This window comes from Heterocephalus glaber, unplaced genomic scaffold (genome assembly GCF_053883595.1).
Source record: "Heterocephalus glaber isolate CG9 unplaced genomic scaffold, H.glaber_assembly_v1.0 deba00000347, whole genome shotgun sequence".
Classification (NCBI taxonomy): Eukaryota; Metazoa; Chordata; class Mammalia; order Rodentia; family Bathyergidae; genus Heterocephalus; species Heterocephalus glaber.
Window position 1 is genome coordinate 54,327,062 of NW_028258143.1, and position 22,216 is coordinate 54,349,277.

The window sequence follows — 22,216 nt, forward strand, 5'->3', positions numbered from 1 at the left end:
TACTGAGTCAGAGAGTGAACTGAGAACACTGCAAGTGTGACCTTCACTAGGGTCACTGCTATCTCCCCAGCCACAGTCTAACAGACAGGCATCCTAGCAGCAGACAAACAACCATCAACAAACAGTACAGGGCTGGTCTTCTACACTGACAGAAAGTGACAAAGAGAAGGAAGTGTGCTATTATACTGAGTTCTCTTGCTGGCACCTGTAAGAAGAGGGGACCACTCCGGAACTAAGGAGGCCTCTAGGGGCTCAAACTCTGCTCCAGGGGGCAGAGGCTGCCTAAAGAAGAAACTGAATTACCTGCGAACCGGGGAGTTCCTTGTGGAAACTCTGAAACTTGGGGACCCTGGACCCTACTTTTTGAATGATTGCTTTAAACTACAATTTCCTTGGCATATCCAAGGTACAAGGTAAAGTGGGGCATATTACAATTCAGCTATTTAACTAAAGGGAAAAGAAATCATGTGTTCTTTTAGCATAGAGTAGTCAGTACCATAAGAAAAAGAAGTTATCAACAGCTGATGAGTGCCAAAAGTCTGTTCTGCCCTCAGCTGGAGGTCTCAAGGGCTCTCATGGCCTCTTTTGGATTCTGTCAGAAACTGCCCCCAAGACCCAGATTTCCCTCACTAGAGCACAACCAGCAATGAAAGCCAGACAACACAGGACTCGGGAAAAGCTGCTTAAAATGACCTTAGCATGGAATGGCTGAGCATGAGGAAAATAAGAGACAACCTACAAAACGGGAGAAAATATTTGTGAACTATATGTCTAACATGGGATTAATGCACAGAATATATAAGGAACTCCAAAGATTCAACAGCAAAAAAACCAAACAACTCAATTGAAAAAATAAGCAATAGATCTAAAGAGCCTTTTCTCAAAAGAAGACATAAATAAATGGCCAATAGATACATGAAAAAATACTCACCATTACGATCAGGGAAGGGAAAATCAAAATCATCACTTCACTCCAGTAAAAAGCAGTGAACTCAAAATCATTGGTGTCAGGCAAAGCCTAAGAAGGTGGCAGGGCAGCTTCACCCTAACCAAGGGTAGTGTAAGAAGAGAGGTTCTGTGTTAAACATTCTCTTCTGTGATACACTATAAAAATCCACACCAATTCATGCTGGGGATTTAGTTCAGTGGCACCACGCCTGCCTCACAGGCGCAAGGTCCTGAGTTCAATCTCCAGCACCAAAAAAAAAAAAAAATTACACCAATTCATAAAAGGTGTAAGAAAAAGATAAGATCAGTAAACATCAGAAATAAAGACCAAGTTAAGTAGTATGTACAGTGTGAACCCGTAAGTGAATTTGCTTCCTATTTTATTTTGAGATCAAGCCCAGCCTAGACTACATAGCAAGATCCTGACTCATAAAAACCAAAGGTGGGGGGGGGGTGTAGTAGTGATATCTAGATCTACTAGATTCAGCCAGGTTCCTCACCTAAACACAGAACAGTGTTTTGAATGACCATTTTCTCAGTTTTCCTAGAAGTACAGTTGGATTAACCCATCCCCCAGAATGATGGATGCCCTGTGGCCCTGGGCCATTACTCTCTCCCAGAACCAGGAAGAGAAATGTTTCTCTAGTGGTGTTTTAGAAGGGGGGGGGGGGGGTTATATATCTGTGCGTGTGCGTGTGCGTGTGCATGTGCATGTGTGTTTTTAGAAAATTCTACAATGAATATATTTGTGCTAACAGAAAATAAAAAGCTATTTAAAAAACTGTTAAGTATTTGTAAGACCAAGACAACATGGAAGCTAATTCAGATATGACAGCGTCCTTTAACTCCCCTGGAGACTCTAATGTTTGGCTTGGGCTCCAGAAATGAATCCACTGCCAGAGAGAACTTTTACTCCCAGGCCAGGCTCAGATCGCTCAGCCCAGGGGGAGGGTTGCTCCCTCACAAGGAAGCACCACCTCAGGTCTACAGTCTCTGGTTCCCCTCTGGATCTGGGGGTGGAGGGTCTTCTGCTCCCAGTTGGTACTGACTCTGCTGAATGTCAAGCATTTATTATGGAAAACAGAAGAGTTTTTTCATTAAATTTTCTTTCTGGTTCATTGCTAGAATGTGTGTCAAAATCTTATCTAAATACATTTTTACGTAGTCTATTGTGTTTATGAAAAATAATTCTAATTTTCTTGCCTTAAGTTCAAACATACAGATTTATATGGAACTCTGCATTCAATCTGTTGTGCTTTTTCTCAAAATATTAATGTTTTCAAGATATCCACTTTTCCTTTAAATATTAAAAATTTCAAGATATTTATCTGTGCTTTTAGGCAATAATAAAAAATCCCTAGTAAAACATATCTAGGATAATATCCTGACATAATTTCACATTAGGGCTACTTAGGAGGTACTCAAAAGTGTTCATTTGATTGAAAAGATTGACTCTCCCTGTAAATTCCCTAAGTGTCCTGATTTTTTTTTAATAAGTCTGGCTCTTTCCAACTAGACCCTATGTACTTCCAGTATATCTACAGATGTTGTTAAAAATGATTCACCTTTGAAAAAAATGGAAACAAAGCTTCTGTACATAGGGAGGGGAGAAGGCTTGAGGGGGGAATGGGATAAAATAAAATAAAGTTTATTTTTAAAAAAGATTCACCTTTGGAAATAATTATTTCTTTTTATTATAATTAGTATTATGTACCATTATATATTTATGTCTTATGCATTTTTTGGTTTAGAACAACATTCCACTGGTGAAATTTAATCTGCTTATCTTTCTATTTGAAAAGATTAAGAGACTGGAATGCTAAATGTAAGCTGTTTATTGCTTTAGGCTCAAACCAAAGGCTTTTACAACTTTTAAACAATATGATGGATTTTCTCAAAAAGGACTCTGTTGCACATTAAATGAAGTTTAATGACGTATGAATACTCAAAAATAAAGGAAGCCAGGCATGATGGTGCACACCTGTAATTCCAGCACTCTGAGAGGGTGAGGCAGGAGGATGACAAATTCAAGCCCAGTCTGGACAACTTAGAGACATGGTAAGAGCCTATCTCAAAATTAAAAACTAATAAAAGGGCTGGGTCCGTAGCTCAGCGTGAAAGCCCTGGGTTCAATATCTAGGACTGGGGTGGGGTGGGGAAACCCCTGTATGAGTAATATAATATTTAAAGCATATTCATTTCAGATTATCTCTGGCTTGAAAATTAACAATTCTTTTTTTTTTTTTTTGGTACCGGGGATCAAACTCGGAACCTTGCGCTTGCGAGGCAGGTGCCAGAACCACTGAGCTAAATCTCCGGCCCAAAAATTAACAATTCTGATTTCACCAACAAAGCATTTCTTCCCTTCAAATGAAGACACACCTTTCAACAACTGGCAAGAGACTGCCTTATTGCTTTAATCTAAAAAATGCAAAGTATTAATGCTTAATATCCACCTGTTGCTGTTCAGTTTCTGTACCAAATTTGGACACAGCAAACTAATGACACACTTAGGACCACAAAATTCTTTTGCTGAAAGTGATCTTTTTAAAAAAATGAGTATATAAATAATAAACACCAGACAAGCACTACTGTTAATAGGTGAATATTACAAAGAAAATAACCAAGTTCCTTAGTCTAAAAGGAGTATGTTTATTGGAAAACAAAAATTCATAGTAAAAATAGATAGGCATATGAAAACATACACAATTCAAAATTAATGAGGAAAGAAAAATGAATTTTGCTACATTTCTAGGTACTTTACATCCTGGCTAGACTTTTTTCTCTAGAAAATGCTTCAAAATGTGGAAAGAAGGCATTTAAAAGGAGATAATTAAAATTCACCCTACAAAGTCGTAGCCAAATCAGGTCAAATTCACCCTTCAAAGCAAAAAAGTCACTTAAAATTGTTCTAAGTGGAAAACTGATGTGACATGATTCAATTGTGACAGAAATAAGCTATTTTTAAACTAAAGATAATTATTTGTAATTCTTTAGAGAATAGTGACCCAGAACTGCTAATGTATGGGAAAATACTTCTCAAGACTATGACAACTATAGTGCTTACACGTAACTTCATCAAAGTTCTGCAGAAACAAGTATTTTGCAAATGCAGCACTCAATGCTTCATGGACCCACAGCCTGGGCAAACAAAGCCCCCTAAATGCAACTGAAGCCAACTTGGAAGCCTCCTTCTAAAAACAAGCATGGCCTTTTATTCAGACCTAAGCAAAGCTTCCTCTCTCCAGCTTGGCAGACCCAGCAAACAGACTACACAATCAGTCCTTCTGCTCACACAAATCTTGTCCCTTCACTCTGGGAAACAAAGAGCTATAGTACACAGTAAAAGGTCATTCAACTCAATCCCAAAGCAATGACTAGCATTTTTTCAACTGACTCTTTTTTCTAGACAAGAAGACACATCTCTGAGGTTTTCTGCTTAAAGGATTTGGTAATTACTAATAATGTTATCCTAACATGTTGGTATATTTACAGGAGGTCCTCAGACCTACTTAGGCACAGAATTTTTTTTTATTACTTTTAAACTTTTTAATTTTTATTACTATGTGTTTACAGTATATGACTACATGTATATAACACATCTCAACTTATTTTTTCCCTTTTCCTTTCAACTCCTTTTTAAATTCTTTTTTGCCAGCATCAGATTCATTTATTTATAAGTTTTTACTAAATTAATTATCATAAACAGCCAGACTAACAGGCCAAAAACATATAAAACACATACTCCAATTACATTAAATCAAGGTATACTTTTAGATACATCAGGCTAGGTTGGATTACAATAACTTTTTTTCTCTATATACCCTTATTGGTGAGCATCCTAGTCAGTTATCTAAGAACTATAACTCAGTTATTGCTAATGCTCTTACCTCCTTCAGCAGACACAATATATATCCCCCTTGTTCTTTTCTTAAAGGAAAAATGCTCAACATTCTTCTTATTGTTCATCCTTTGGGGCAAATGATTCCAAACCCAACCTTCTCCCATATTCCAACATAGTTTTGTACCAATGACTCACCTAGATCCTTGCCCTTGGAAAAGGAATCTATAATCATATTCTCTTGTCTAAGAGTAAGCAATACAATAAATGTATTAAATATGCATGATGCTTCAGCACACAGTCACAGGTAGGATGCTCCAATGGATGAGAGCCAATATGTCATTTTGCCAGCATTAAAACCTTTCAGAGTCTCCCTTACATCATTGTATTCAGGGTTTATCAAAAGGACATGGGCTCAGAAAATAGTTTATTCTACCTCTTTTGTGAAATTCTACGGGGAAAAGAGAGATAAAAGCTCCTACTACCAATACTTTGACATCATAAGTATTCCTCATCTTATGATAATTTCCAAATGCATTTCAACTGGACTTCTCTGAGAAAATCACTCACTCCCTAAGTGGAAAAATGGATTCTGAAAAATACAGAGAAGTTTGCTTTACATTACAAGCTGTAGAGCCAAATGTGGAATAAGGCAGCTCACAGTTGTAAGGAAGAAAGCAGAGTCAGATACGGAAATAATATTGTGTCAACCACAAATGAGCAGAGTAGGATACTTCTAAGTACATGGTGACTGTCCTAAAGTATAAAAAAATGTTCAGCATGTTTTAATTAACTATACTTTGCCTACACACATGACAGTTTAGGCTGCCAAGATACAAAAACTCTTTGAAAAGAAGAACCTGTATGCCAAATTGATACTTTGCTTTTCTTTCTTTGAAAAGAGAACCAAGTATCACAGATCTGGGGTGTGGTGTCTTTTGCTGACACTTGCATCCAACAAGCATAAAATGAACATGATTGACTGTCTTAAGAGAAGTTCCCTCACATGAGGAGCAACTAAGAGGAAGTATAACAGCAACAAAAGTCCATGTTCTCTCAATTATAAAATCCAAATGCCTTGAAATGTGAAAGTATTTTTATAACTCATTTGGCAGCAAACCCTGGTCTGACTTGAATCTGAAAGTATTTTTGTAAGTCTTTATAATTCATTTGGTAGAAAAATCCTCACCTGAATGGATGTAAGAATAGTCTTTATCCCGTTGACTGTAACCATTCATTTCACTGCAAAAATATTAATGTGTAATTACAGAGTAATGCCTCAAATAATCTTGGGGGTATGTTATAAAATACACTTCATATACATATGAAATTTATTACCTTTCTAAAATCTGAAAAATTCTGAATTCTAACATACATCTGATCCTCAGGGTTTTGGATAAGGGATTATAGGCCTTGTACTGTTGTTAATATTTATGGTCATGTTAAAACACAAATCAGAACATGTCATTCTGCTGGGTTCTCACAGAATAAAAACCAAACTCTTTACAAAGATTGCTATCCAAATGAAACCATAACATTGGTATCACTGGCAGCTTGCTAGAAATGTAAAACTGTAAGATTCTATTTCCATCTGTCCACCAGAAGCATTTTCAGAACACCAAATAACGAATGTGCACACATACCTATCTTTCAGAAGCACTAACCTTCAAAGCTAGGGTAATCTGTCCCCTCACCTCAATGAGTTCTCTGCTTCTCACCCTCTCCCCGACTCTTCTCCAGCCTCTCGTTTTCTAACCGTTCACTAGACATGAGGCACATTTCACCCAGCTGTGTGTCAGTCTGAAATGGCTTCTCTCCCAGGGATTTCTACGCCTTGCTCCCTTACTTGCTTCAGTTCTTTACTCAGATAACAAAGCAGTCTCCGTCATCTAAAAAGTTCAAAATTCCTGATATTCCATATTCTCCTTTGTATTTATCACAGTCTAAAACAATGTTTATTTAACCAGCTTATGTTGTTTTTTGTTTCTCTCTTGCCATTAAACTGTATGCTTGATGAGGGCAGGGATTTTTGTGTCTGTTTTTCCACAATGCTATACTCTTAGCGTCCAGATGGCAATTTTCAGTGTGGTCTGTGGATACTTGTGGGTCACCAGGTATCTTTCAAGGGGAATCCATAAAGTCAAAACTATTTTCATAGTAATACTAAGAAGTTATTTGCCTTTTTCATTGTACTGACATTTGCTCTGAAGGTGCAGAAGCAATGGTGGGTAAAGCTGCTGGTATCTCAGCACAAAACAATGCAGTATTAGTTGCCACTAACAGGATTAATGGCAACTGTATTTCTTCACCATCACACACTCAAAGTTTAAAAAAATAATGCCCAGGTCATCTAGGAATATCCTTGATGAAGCAATTTTAAAAATTATTGTTTTTATTCAGTCTTGACCCTGGGGCATGGATCTTGTTAATATTCTATGTGACAAAGTGAAAAGGGTGCATAAGGCACATTACTGTATATGGAGTGTGATGGTTATCTTGAAAGGCATGTGTGAGATCAGAGTTGTGAGCCGAAGGCTGTACATTTCATAAACACCATTTCACTTGAGAGAATGACAAACTATGACTAATCAGAAGTGGGTATTTGATAGATATTTTCTCAAAAGTGAACAAAGTAAAGCTTGTCATTTCAGTGAAAATGACAATATTTATTGCCAGTCATGAAATTCAGGCTTGCAAGTAAAAATTAGAATTTTGGGAAATTTTCATCCATCACGAGTTTGGCAGACTGTTAATATTTAAAGACTTTTCCGGGCTGGGTATTTAGCTCAGTGGTTCCAGCGCCTGCCTCGCAAGCGCAAGGTCCCGTGTTCGATCCCTGGCGCCAAAAAATAAATAAATAAATAAAGACTTTTCCAATGAGATCAATGGTGATATTAAAGAATATTATTTTAAATATATTATATAATGAAATGTGTCAACCTTACGTTTGCTTAACTCAACTAATCTTTTTGAAATGATAGTGGCACTACAGTATAATAGCATACATTGCTAAAAGATCCAGTCAAATGTGAGACAGACTGATGGATTTTAATGCAACAGAGTACAAAGTGCTCACTGATACAGTTTCTGAGACTACACTGCAAATGACCTTTAAGAAACTACCATGGTTGCTGGGTGTGGTGATGCACATCTATAATCCCAGCACTCAGGATGAGGAGGCAGGAGAATTGGCCTGAGTTTGAGGCCAGCCTGGGCTATATAGGGGCCCTGTCTGAAAAATAAATAAGCAACAACAAAAAAAGAAATAAAAAACCTATCAGTTGTCAAGTTTTAGTGTGGCATCAAAAAGAATATCTGTAACTATTTGAAAAGACTAAAATACTTTCCTCTTTCCCAACTACATTTCACAGACCAAACTTTTTCATATGCCACAATCAAAACAATATTTTGCAAAAAAATGACTGTAGAAATGAGACTCTACCTTTTAAAAGTCAGACATTAAAAAGTTTGTAAAAGGGCCAGGGATTTAGCTCAGTGGTTCCGGCGCCTACCTCACAAGTGCAAGGTCCCGAGTTCGATCCGTGGTACCAAAAAACAAATTAAAAAATAGATAAAAAGTTTGCAAAAGCATAAATGAACACTACTCTTCTCACTATCTATCTATCTATCTATCTATCTATCTATCTATCTATCTATCTATCTATTTTTTTAAGGTTCCTAAGTTGCCCAAGGGGGGCTGAAACTTGTAATCCTCCTACCTCAACCTCCCAAAAGGCTGGCACTGGAAGCGTGTGTACCACACCTGGCTTGCTCTTCTCAATATTTTAAAAAACATTTTTAAATGCAGTTATTTTTCATAAAATATGCTATTTATACTAACATATAATAGGTTTAGTTTTTAAATTAACTGGTAATTTTAAAAATTTCTCAATGTTCATTTCAAATACAGTAAAAAGCAGTACATATAAACCACATAAACAAATGCTCCATAAGGTTCTCAATAGGGTTTTATAAACGAGGTTTAAAATTTTGAGAAACACTAGCTTAAAACAATACCTACTACAGAGCCAGGGATTTAGCTCAGTGGCGCCTTGCCTGCCTTGCAAGTACAAGGTCCTGAGTTTGATCCCTGATACGCCCCCCCCCCAAAAAAACCCCTACTACATAACAGTAAATTTTGTTGAACTGGATATTTGCAATGTGCCCAGGCTCTTATTAAATTATTTTATAATTACTACTTTGTTTGTGCCTCAAAACAACCTTATGAAGTATGCCTACTATTGAAATTTTAAAGAACCTGAGATTAAGGCAAAAAACACAGCTTAAAGTTCCCAGCAGCAGATCCAGTAATTAATTAACTTAGATCTCCAGCTCTCATATACATAACTGCTACTGATACAGTACTATAATAAAGGGATGCTAGGTTAGAAATAAAACAGTACAAATCCAGGGGACTACAACTAACAATATCAAAGCAATAAGGAGCCAAAATATAAAGTCAAATGACTTGGGGACTGAAGGGAGAAAACTCTAAGGAAGCTTATGTGAGCAGAATAAAAGCCAGGATAACTATTCACAGGTAGATGTTGATGTTTGAGGAAATGTTTCAGGTGTCCATGAGGGTCCACCACTAAGCTAAATAATGGACACAAATAACTGAGGTATCTAGTACTAGACTAGCTTCCAAGGATAGCAGAGGTAAGCTGGTATCCCTTACTTTCAGGTCCATTCATGATGCTGTTAAAATACTGTTATTGTTGATTTCCCTGTAGCTCAAATCTGAGTATAAGCCACAATGAAATTTTTAGAATGTTCTCTAGTTCCTATGTCCAAAGATAGTGCCCACCTCATTAAATTTATCAAGTCCAAAAAGTGCCTCCTTTTAGGCCCATACAGAATGATATCCTGACATTTTATTATCTTGATTAGCTTAATGACAAAGGACACTTATTGTTTACATTTAATGAAAGAGTCCTGTAAGGTCAAGAATAGCAATCCCTTCCTAACTTCAAATTCTCCTAAGCTAAAAATTCTCAGTGGAATATGCAGATATACTTTGCATATTCTTTGTTTTTTTTTTTTTGGTACCAAGGATTGAACCCAGGACCTTGTGCTTATGAGGCAGGCAGCGGCACCACTGAGCTAAATCCCCAGCCCTACTTTCCATATTCTTGAAATTTCCATTCCTGTAATATTTAAACTATGAATCACTTCTGTTGGGGGATGATTTAAAAATGAGTGATCCAGTAAGGGGAAGAAAAATGATGAAGTGGGTGGCAGACAGCAGTTAGTTTTTGCAATGTAGCATTCAGATAAACAAAGTTGGGGCAAAGAAAGCAAGATCTTGGAACTGTTCTCACTCTATTAATTAGGAAGGAGGCAGGGAAGCCATAAAGTCAGATTATTAAAGTGCTCATCTGTATGCAGTGTGTCAATGTGAGGACTTTAGCCATGTAACCCTCTTAGACAGAAAGCTGGAAAGATTATGACTCAGTTATGCAACTGGAAGACTAGGAATAGGAAAAACATACCTCTTAGTATGCATAAAATCTGCAACAATGCAAAAATACGTACTTAAAAGCAAATCTGCAAAATTTTAGATGAAGGAGATCCTAAAAAGCTCTTAATATGCAAGGGATGATAAATGATCATGGATATTCTTTTGTTCTAGTGTTCTATTATCATTTTAAATCAGTAAAGATACAAAAGAAAATGATGAGTTTTCATAGCTTTACTAATGACCCAAAGTCACCTTAACACTATTTTTGCCTTGAATACCTTTAGTTCCTCAACAACAAATTCTTCTGCATGGGGTCACAGAAATAAAATAAAAGCCTGAAGGTTAGGAAGAAAATGCATACTACAAGGATTAAGTACACTGGTATTTTCCACAGTTGAATGGGCTTTTGTCAATCTCCCTTCCTCCTTCCTACCAGATTGTGCTCCAACATATGGTACGGAGAACTATAGTGACTCAACATTTTGCTAGATCATAAAACAAAACATGCATATGAAACAGAGTTATTAAGTGTTTTAGATTCCATACAACAGTGTGGTCTTTTTTTGGTACCAGGAATCAAACTCGGGACCTTGAGCTTGCGAGGCAGGTGGTGGAACCACTTAAGCTAAATCCCCGGCCCCAGTGTGGTCTTTTTTTTTTTTCAGTTCTACTCAGCATTTATTTTCATTTGATGATAGCGGGAATCATATATAAATCAAGGACAATGACAAGTTCTTCTTTTTTGGCAAATGTCCACATGAAACTGTTAATCCTCAATACAGATACAGTATTTTTAACAGAAAGACAGGGCAATATGGCAGTTAATAGCAACCCAGTGTGGTCTTCTTGCATGGTAGACTAACTCAGGCTGCTAGAAGTCTAGCCACAAAACATATTTTTCTTAGGAAGGGCAGAAGCTGACAAAATATACATCAAAAGCAGGGAAACTACTGGCAGAAAGTAAGTTCAAAGATATTTCTAACAAGCAAGGCCAAAAAAAAGCCAAAGATGAAGAAAGTTTGAGGAGCTTCCCATCTGTGAACTGAGGAGAAAGATTTAATGCATTTTCTGTTAGTGTGATGTGAGTTTCAAGAATGACTATGATAACCTGCCTCTCTTTGTGCCACTAGGTCTGGGACTGCAGAACAGTAGTGAAATGTGTGTTCTCGGGGGTTATAGAAACTTGCTTTTGTATTAGGGCTTCTAAATATGAATCTGACCTTGGGCAAGTCACTTAGATAAATGAATACTAGTTGTTATTACTAACACGTCCTCAAAATTTCTTAATTTGATTTATGAGGTATCTGACATTAAAGAAATTTTCAAGAAAATACATGTAGATATGACTAGACTTTCACACACAATCTTCAGATGCCATAATCTAAGCTACTACAGAGTAACATTTGTTTCTGTCATTCTACAATGAATATTTCCTTGTAAGGTCCTGGCATTTTCCATAGGATGAATGGTGAACAGAGCAAACAGCTTGACAAAAGTAGATATGACAATCAAACACAATGCACACACACACAATGAATCATGGGACACAGTGGAGAAATCAGGATTGGCTAAAACTATATGAAGAAACATGTTGAGGGCCGAGGATTTAGCTCAGTGGTGCTGCCACCTGCCTCGCAAGTGCAAGGTCCCAAGTTTGATCCCCGGTACCCTCCAAAAAAAAAAACAAAAAAAGAAACATGTGGGACAAAGTAAAACAAGGGATCTTCTATATGAACACAGCTAAAACTCAATAAACTCTTCCTAGATAATGGAAATTAGAGACAAAGACATAAACAGAATGCCTAGATAACAGAATAGCTAAATAGAATCCAAGACATCATAAAGAAGTTCCTAAAATGTCCTCATTTTAAAGATATCACTTCTTTTGTTCCCATTGCCACTTCAGGACTCAGAATACCATGTCCGGGCCACATACACTTCACACAGGAAATGCTGTATCCAGTAGGCTTGCCAAAATGAAAAGGTGGATCATCAGCCTATACTTATATATCTAAACAGAGTCATCTTTTGTTTAACTCCAAACTTTAGTTATAGGCTTTCTAATAAGCAGTAATATTTGTTATTCAAAAAACAGACTGAGTGATTTATGTCATGCAGTTGCGAACGTGCATTTTGTTTAAAACACTGTCTACATGCTTTATTGCACTAACATTGTTAGAATGTCTTCCAGGATGCTGAATGCTGATACTGAACAGAAAAACAAAAGGTCATTGCCACTGGAAAAAGAAGGAAAAGGTATCTGATTCAAATGAACAACATGCACAGAGAAAAGATAGCAATGAAAAACATATTCAAGTTCTTTTATCAGTCTCTGAGAATTATTTATCATTAATATGACTTTTTAAATTAGTGACATAAAAATAAATGAAATTTTGCAGTTCACAATTGTCAATTAAGTTAAATTCTACTTTCTCAAAAATGTTTAAATATTTGGTATACTCTTAAAAGTTAATGAAATTAGGGCCAGGGATTTAGCCCAGTCGTTCCGGCACTTGCCTCGCAAGTGCAAGGTCCCGAGTTCAATCCCTGGTACCAAAAAAAAAAAAAAGTTAATGAAATTATGCTATTAGTATATATTTTCTTGGCAACAGTGAAATGTTCAAAGCTAAAGGTAAGAGTAACATAATTTTACTCATATTATAATATATACATATATCTGAGGCTAGTTTCTTTTATGTATATACAACAAACATGCAATAATTTCAATAAACTTGAATTTTCAATACATTTCCTTGTAATTTTAAAGAAAATTCTCTTAATTTTTCATAGTAACAGGTCAAAAGAAATGACAAACACATCATAGCACAATGATTCCAGCTGGATCACCCACTGTAGTTATCTATTCTAGCAGTCTTGCCTACTAGGCAGGAAATTCTATTGATTGCTAAATGTAGTATTTTCTGAAAGCATAAAATATTCTGAGGAAACTACTGATGGCAAACAAATGCATATTATTAACACCACCATTACATTCCTCTACTGCTCAGTGGTAAAAAGCTAATACAATCAAGAGGCTAAATTAGTAATTTAAAATATATATATTTATGGTATAAATGAAACGTCCCAGTGTTCTCTCTAAAAGGAGTTTGTACTGGGGGTAGGCTGGCTTTAATCTGTTTCAAAGCCAAATTCTCATTTCTGCAATTTTTCTTTAATTTTTTATTTTGAAAATATCCAAACCTGGGCAGGGGACTTAGCTCAGTGGTTCCACTGCCTGCCTCACAACCGCAAGGTCCCGAGTTCGATCCCAGGTACCAAAAAAAAAAAAAAAAACCAAAAAATCCAAACCTATAAAAAGAAAAGCCTGGAAAAGAGCACCAGTGCATCACTATGTCCTCCACGTAAATTTACTAATTGTTAACGGGCTGTCCTATTGATACTCCCTCCTTCCTCTTCTATCTCTGTTTGGGGCTTCAACCATTTCATGCTATTGTAGGCATGACACACTTCACCTATAAACAGTTCAGCCTGGATCACTTAAAATGAGAACCTCTCCTACATAACCACAAAACATGATCATACCCAAGGCATCAACTTCTGTGTGCTAGGAAAAACTGTCATCCCATTTACTATCCAGGGCCATAAACCTTTTTTATTTTTATATAAATTTTAATTCATTTATGGATAACTTACAGATATAAGAATAAGAGGATAAACAGAGGGCAATGGCACATGGCTGTAATCCCAGCTATGCAAGAGGCTAAGGCAGGAGGACTGCAAGTTCAAGGCCAGCCTCGGCAACACAGTGAGACTCTATATCAAAAAACAAACACAAGCAAACAACAAAAAGATAGTGAAAAATAACATATTAGAAATTTTAATAAAAACGTAAACATAAAAGCTCAAATTTTATGTCATACTGTTCTGTATGGAAGGCATACACCGAAAATAGGTAGCATTCTTTGAATGCTCACCATTTATGAACTGGGGACATGTTCATTTTGTAAATACTGATTACAGGTTTCAATTACTGTAGTGTACATCTAGCTTACAGAAAATAGATTTTAGCATGCTGGGGATTCAGCTCAGTAGTTTCGCCACCTCCTGAACAAGCCGGTACCAAAAAAATTAAAAAATTAAAAATAAATAAATAAATAAATAACAGATTTTAGTTTGTCACTGCTTCTTGTTCTTTTTCTTGCACTTGGACTGGTAAATGAAATCAAGATTCCAGAATTTGCCAAGCCTGACAGCAGAGACTATAGTCTCTGTGACTGGTAGGCGACTGAGTCTACAAGTTTGAGACCTGCCTGGGCAAAACAGTGAGTCTCCCAGCCCCAAAAGTTCCAGATGTCAAAAGCATCTTCATTAAGTTAGTTTATCATTATTTTTAGCTGGCCCCTTACCTCTACAACTTCAAAGCAGAATACTTGTGAAAATTTAAGTGGTTCAAAATTTTCTGGAAGCAGGACTATCTTCTTTGGTCCATAATTACAAAATAACTTCATTTTCAGATTGATAGAAAACAATTAAAGTGCTGGGGATTTAGCTCAGTGGTGCTGCACCTGCCTTGCAAATGCAAGGTCCTGAGTTTGATTCCCAGTAGCCCCCCCCCCAAATTAAAATGATCACTAGATCTGTTCCTTTCTACATCATCTCTTTCCTTTTCACTTTTGTACAAACACATCTTTTGCACCTGTCCACTATAGAACTATATCAAATATACTTTAGTACACAAACATGAGAGACAAAAAAATACTGTAAACTGTACTAATAGCAAAATGATATGCCCCAGATTCTTGCTGCAAAATAGGGTTCAATGAAATCCTTCCTGTGGAATGACTAACTAGTTTGAATGTCACATTTCCTTTTCATGTGTCCATACACATTGTGGACTGTAAGTCAATTCTTCAGTTTGATAAAAGTCACCTAAGACAGTAGGTTGACAAACTTCTGTGAAGCTCCAGGCAGTAAATACAGGAGCCTTAACAGACCAAACCCTTTCTTTCTCAAGCACTTACCTGTGCCGCTGTAGTGGAAAAGTAGCCACAGACAGTAAAAATGGGTGGGTATAGCTTTTTCTAACAAAATGGCTTGGCTTGTCAACCCTAGGCCTATGATAGCAACTTAACCATCACCAGTAGAGTCTACAGTGATCTTATTCGGTCATCTTCTGATTTGATCATTACAAAAACATCTCCTTTTGTTAAAGTATTTCTCTTTCCCATTATAGACTGAAAACCAGTAATTCTAAATTTCCAGTTGTGTTTGATGAAGTGCGTTCAATGAAAATAAAACTCAAAAAAGTTTTTGAATGCTTAAAGTGAGGATATGTTAACTACCCTGATTTGATCCTTATACACAGTATACATGAAGGACCCTAGTTAGCAAGACAGACTCCATATTGCTGCTTGACCCACCTGCCTGCCCTTTAGATGAACTCAGAAGGAGGAAGCTTAAAAACCTCCTCCCCTTAGAAAGTCTCTTTAGAAATAACAATCAACTATTGTTTTACAAATGTTCTAACAGCAGGACGTTCCACTTCTGTACCTTTTGCTTGCTTTACTAGTTCTATCCCATAGGGGGGCCTAGAAACTGTTGGCCTCAAAGGTGTATAAAACATGTTTGTCTCCCCGCAGTCTAGGCTCGAGTCCCAGCCAGTAATAAACTCCTGTGTGGATTTAATATTGGTCTCTGGTTGGTTCTTTCTCACTAGGTGCAACATACATATATAAATCTGAACAATTAAAGTAATTATTTTTTAAAAGCTTAACAAAATGACAAAGGTTGTGTCTCTGGGATTCTTCTATAACTTCTTGAAGATGTACACTTATTATTGCAACACAGTAAGAAAGCCAAAGGAGGACACAAGAGATCATGTATTTCAAAACTACAGTATTCTTCTGTCTTCCTGTTATTTTAGTGCTTTTTCTTTTAGCATAATTGATTTTCATAAAAAGATCGAATAATTCCTAGGATGTTGAAATGGCAAAATGTTTCAACTCTTAAGGTTACTAAAATCCTTTAATGTAGTTTAGATTTATAAAAAACCCTATGTAGCAACCATTTGATATATAATGACTTCTTTTCTATTTTTTAAAAAGTAAATTTTTCCTTTGTTCTTTAGAAGACTTTGTAAGAATGAATAAAAGTAACGAAATGCCAATCTTTACAAATAGTTAGAACTACTTAAGGATCCTGAGAGTATATCAAGTTCAAATATTCATCATATACTCCCATGTAAAAAATGGCCTCTAGTTTTGTTTGTTGATCCAGGAGCCAATCAAGGGTCATGCATTGCTTTTGGATGTAATGCCTCTCTAGTCATTAACTTAGAATATTTCCTGCTCCTCAACCTTTTAAATTTTTTCCAGGATAACATTTTTTAACTTGTAGAATGTCTATATTCTGTATTTCTGTGGTTATTTCCCCATGATTCAGACCTGCTTCAGGACCTGCTACATAACTTGCAAATCCTTTTGTTCAACAACTAAGAATTTCAAGATGGTAGCAGCAAAGTATTAAATCAATAGTGAAATCCTTCTGAGGATGGAGCTGTCAGTGACTGTACATGTCGGGTGCTCTGATTCAGGTTAAACATTTTTGCAAGTCTATTAAGAAGGTGATACTTCATATTTCTCATTGCATCCCATTAAAAGATAGGGCTATTTTGTAAAAACCTAATTCTAGGCCTCAAATTCATCTCTAAACAGTTTTAGTTTATTATTACTTTTGGTTCTTTTTACACTTATACTTGTCAAAATACAGTAAAGCTTCCAGATTTCAAACAAATCTTTAATAAATTGGTAGTGTAGCCTATAATTAGTGATACACAACCATGTTAAATCTTATTCAGCATACCATCCCTTATGCTTCCAGACTGACCAAACCAATAGTAAAATGTTTTCAAAATAACCTGGAAATCAAAATGACAGCCAGAGCATTAGTGAATCAAAAGGAAAAAAACCTAGATCATCATCAACCTGATAAATCTCATTCATTCATCCACCCATCAAACCTGTATTAAGTGCTAACTATGGACGAGACCTACAGTTAAATTATTTTTTTTTAAAAAATGAATAAGGAACAGTCCTATACTTGAGAATTCCATAGGTTAGGGTTCAAGACAGACATTAAATAATCACAATGCATGTATCTTCTCCACTCATATAAGGCATTTTTGCTGAAAGTATGGAGTACATGTCTTTAATCTGCTGAGAAGGTTCTGTTCTACTTCTAGTCTCCTGATAGCTTTTACCATGAACAGCTGTAGAATTTAGTCCAATACTTTTTCTCCAACTAGTGACAGGATCATATGGCTTTTTCCTTTCCTCTATTAAAATAATAACTTTTGGGGTGGATCTTCCAATGCTGAACCAACACTGCCATCCCTATAACAAAACCACTTTCTACATACTGCCAGATCTGATTTAATAGTTTGTTTTGTCAAACAAATTTCTATCTATGTTCATACTTTTTTCTTCTATTATCTTTATCCAGTTTCAGGATTAGCACAATGTTGAGTTCCTAAAATGAGGGGAGAAGTGTTCCTTCTTTTTTCTGCTTTGTTTGATATAATTTATCAGTTAAAATGTATAACTGTTGTCATATAGGTAGGTTTTCAAGCTAGGAATATACTTTCTTTAATAGGTGCTATTCAAATTTTATATTTCCTCCAGAGTTAAGTTTCATTAATTTGTCTTCCAAGGTACTTCTTAGAAGTTGTCAAATTTATTTCAAAACAGATTTTTGTAATATGGTTTCTCTATCCTTTTATATTCTGTAAAATCTGTGGTAATGTCTCCTAGATCTTGAGATTGTAATTTAAAAAATGTATAATTGATACTGTGTAATAGGAAGAAAAGGTCTAAAAGAGCAGGGGAAGTGGGAGGGGTAGGGGAAAGGAAAGAAGAGAAAAGAAAAAATATGAGAAAAGGAAAAAAATGGAAACAAAGTCTTTGCAAATAGGGAAGGGTGGAGGGGTGAAGGGGGGGCAAGGGAAGGGGAAGAAAAAAGAACCAAGAGACTCATGTAATGGTACAAGATCCCAATGATGTATGTAAATGTATTTTATACCTAAAATGTACCAATAAAGTTAATGGGAAAAAAATAATAATCACAATGCAGTGTGAGAAATGCCAGGATAGACTTGCTGATGCATACCTAAAGGACAGCCAATTTCAAGTTCATTCGGGCTTTATAATTTACTAAATCTGATGAATATCCAGAATGTTTTACATGTTTTCTCAATAATACGCTAAGTATTTATTTTACAAGAATAAAAGATCAACTTTTTTTTTGTACTGGGAATAGAACTCAGGGCCTCGCACTTGCCAGGCAGGCACTACAATGCTGAGCTACATCCCCAGCCCAAGATCAACTTATTAATATGACTCAAGCAAGTATCCCAGTGTTCCATTCCCTTTCTCTACAATCAAACCAGGACACCTACTGACAGGCTCTTGTCTCCAGTAGCAAAACAATATATAGGATGTACACAGGATTAATATGGCACATTTTTGCAGAGTAATTTTGGAATTTTTATACTCAAGATCTCATTCTTACTTTTCTCTGAGAGAAAGAGAAGTTGTGAATCCCCTGAGAATAGAAATACAGATGTACAAAACAATAACTGAAACCACTGGCATGTTTCTGTTATTAGGTTATTATTCTTTTGTCAAGCCTAAGTGAATACTAAAATTTAATGCTTTGAGAAAAGGGTTAGCAAGTAACACTGACCACTATCTCTGCTTTGACCAGACACCAAGAAGAAGGAGGGACCCAACAGAAAGACTTGCAAGAAAGAAAAAGGTTTTGCTCTAGGAATCAATATTTGGTCTGTTTACTTGAAAACTAAAAAACACCACAAACTCCCATATCTCAGTTCAATCTCCTGCTACAATTGCATTTGATCAAGTATCTGGACTCTAAGCACTACATTAAGTTCTACTTCTCTGCCACTGAGAGCCACCTATATTCAGAGTCCTGGTTTTTGTTTGTCTGTTGTTTTTTGGTACCAGAAGTTGAATCCTGGGATTTGCACATGCTAGGCAAGCAAGCTACCACTGAGCTACATCACTAGATCTTTTAAAATTTTACTTTTTTTTTTTTTGGTACCGGGTATTGAACTCGAGTCCTTGCGATTGCGCAGCAGGCGGCGAAACCACTGAACTAAAACCCCGGCCCTTTAAAATTTTACTTTTTGCTCTTGTTGTTGTTAAATTCTTTTCTTGGTACATTCTAGGTATACAACACAATTACATTTCTCATTGGGAATTATACCTTTACATAATGCATCTTGGTTCTTATTTTTTCCCCATTCCTAGCCCTCCCTTCACCCCCTCCACCCTTCCCTATTTAAAAAGACTTTATTTCCATTTTGTCCACTTCTCATCATTTTGCTTTTCCCTTCTTTCCTTTCCCCTGCCCCTCCACTACCCCTACCCCTTTGGACCTTTTCTGCCTATTTTGCATTATCGATTATTCATTCTAATCATTGCTACATTTTAGTTATACAATATAATGACATTCACCATTGGAAATTTGCACCTTTCCATAATCTCTCTTGGTTCTTATTTTTCACCTTTGCCTAGCCCTCCCTTCAACCCCTCCAGTCCTCCCTATTTACAAAGATTGTTCCTATTTTTCCATTTTCTCATATTAATCCCATTCCCTTCTATCCTTTCCCCTAGCCCTCCCACTTCTTTCCCCTTTGCCCCTTTTCTTCCTATTTCACATTAACTATTATACATTTTAGTCCTTATTTACACTTTCAGTTTCTCATACTAGAGAAACTATTCGGTACTTATACATGTGTGCCCTATTTATTTCACCTAAGAGTATTGCCTCAATGTGCATCCACTTAGCTATAAATGTCTCTAATTTCTCATTTTTTATGGCTGAGTAGTACTCCATTTTATTAAAAAACCACATTTTCTTTATCCAGTCTCCAGTTGATGGGTATTTGGGCTGTTTCCAAGTTTTAGCTATCAGAAATTGTGCTGCTAGGAACATGGGTGCACATATTATCACTGTGGTATGACTTTTTTAATTCTTTGGGGAAGATCCCCAGCAGTGGAATAGCGGGGTCAAATGAGACTTCCAGTCCTAGTTCTTTGAGGTATCTCCATACCGATTTCCACAGTGGTTGCACCAGTCTACACTCCCACCAGCAGTGGAGCAGGGTTCCTCTTTCCCCACAGCCCCAACAGCATTTGTTATTGGTTGATTTCATGATAGCAGCCATTCTTTCTGGAGTGAGGTGGAATCTCAGCGTTGTTTTCATTTGCATCTCTTGAATGACCAGTGATGTTGAACATTTTTTCATGTATTTATTTGCTATTTCTACTTCTTTGTCTGAGAAATGTCTGTTCATTTCAGATGCCCATTTTCAGTTTGGGTCTTTAAATTTGGGAGGTCTGATCTTTTTAAGGTCTTTATAGATTGGAGATAGTAGACCTTTGTCTGAGGAAGAGCAGGTGAAGATTTTTTCCCACATTGTGGGTTGTCTCTTCACACTGCTGGTGGTTTCTCTTGCTGTGCAGAAGCTTTTTAATAAGAACAGATCCCATGTGTTGATTGTTTGTGGTAGTTCATGGGCAACTGCGGTTTTGTTCATAAAATCTTTTCCTACACCGATGTCTTCAAGACTTCTACCTAACCTCTGTTCCAACTGGTTCAGAGTTTCTATTTTAATATTTAGATCTTTAATCCATTTAGATTTTAGTTTAGTGCATGGTGAGAAATATACGTCTAGTTTTAATCTTTGGCAAGTTGAAGCCCAATTTTTCCAGCACCATTTATTAAAGAGGCTATCTTTCCTCCAGTGAGGGTGTTTGGCTACTTTATTGAAGATGAGATGGCTGAGTGTGTCTGGCGTTGTTTCTGCATCTTCTAATCTGTTCCACTGGTCCTCAGGTCTGTTTCTTTGCCAGTACCATGCTGTTTTTATCACAGTAGCTTTGTAGTAGAGTTGCAGGTTGGGGATGGTGATACCCCCTGCCATGTCTCTGTTACCTAGAATTGCTTTTGCTATTCTGGGTCTCTTCTTGTTCCAAATGAATTTTTGGATTGTTTTCTCAAGGTCCATGAAGTATGCTGCTGGGATCTCAACTGGAATTGCATTAAATCTATATAGCAGTTTTGGAAGTATGGCCATTTTCACTATATGAATCCTTCCTACCCAGGAGCAGGGGATGTCTCTCCATTTTCTGATATCATTTTCAATCTCTCTTTTCAGAGTGCCATAGTTTTCAGAGAAGAGGTCTTTGATTTCTTTCGTTAGGTTAATTCCTAGGTATTTCAGTTTTCTGGATGCTAGTGTGAAAGGAATTAGTTGCCCTATTTCTCTCTCAGTGAGTCTGTCATTTGTGTAGAGGAAAGCTATTGATTTTTGTATGTTGACCTTGTAACCAGCTACTTGACTGAATTTGGTTATTAAGTCTAGAAGACTTTTGGTGGAGTTCTTGGGGTCTTCTATAGAGAGTATCATGTCATCTGCAAATAATGACAATTTGACTTCTTCATTTCCTATCTTTATTCCTTTTATTTCTTTCTCTTGTCTAATTGCCATGGCTAATGTTTCCAAAACTATATTGAACAAGAGTGGTGATAGTGGACATCCTTGTCTTGTTCCTGATTTTAGTGCGAAGGATTTCAGTTTGTGATCATTTAGTATGATATTGGCTGTTGGTTTTTCATAGATGGCTTTTATCAACTTGAGGTAGAGACCATCTATTCCAATTTTTTGTAGGGTTTTTATCATAAATGCATGTTGGATTTTGTCAAATGCTTTTTCTGCGTCTATGAAGATAATCATATGGTTTTTGTCCTTGGCTCTATTGATATAGTGTATTACATTAATTGATTTTCGTATATTGAACCATCCCTGCATCCCTGGGATGAATCCCACTTGATCAGGGTGTATGATCTTGATGATCTTCTGCATTCTGTTTGCCATTATCTTATTAAGGATTTTTGCATCTATGTTCATTAGTAAGATTGGT

General features: G+C 36.5%; 1 protein-coding gene across 5 annotated transcripts in view; it reads right to left on the bottom strand.

Annotated features, from left to right (window-relative positions):
• Chn1 (chimerin 1) overlaps window positions 1–22,216 on the bottom strand; it is a 187,976-nt gene that overhangs the window by 141,342 nt on the left and 24,418 nt on the right. The window contains exon 1 of one of the 5 annotated variants that reach the window (XM_087200612.1): window positions 5,979–6,031. The exons of 3 other annotated variants lie outside the window; for them this stretch is intronic. In XM_087200612.1, the coding sequence (XP_087056738.1) occupies window positions 5,979–6,027 (49 nt within the window). In that variant the 5' untranslated portion in view covers window positions 6,028–6,031. Of the gene's footprint in view, window positions 1–4,838; window positions 4,933–5,978; window positions 6,032–22,216 lie in introns of those variants that run through there. One more of the 5 variants, XM_087200609.1, reaches the window with a different exon arrangement.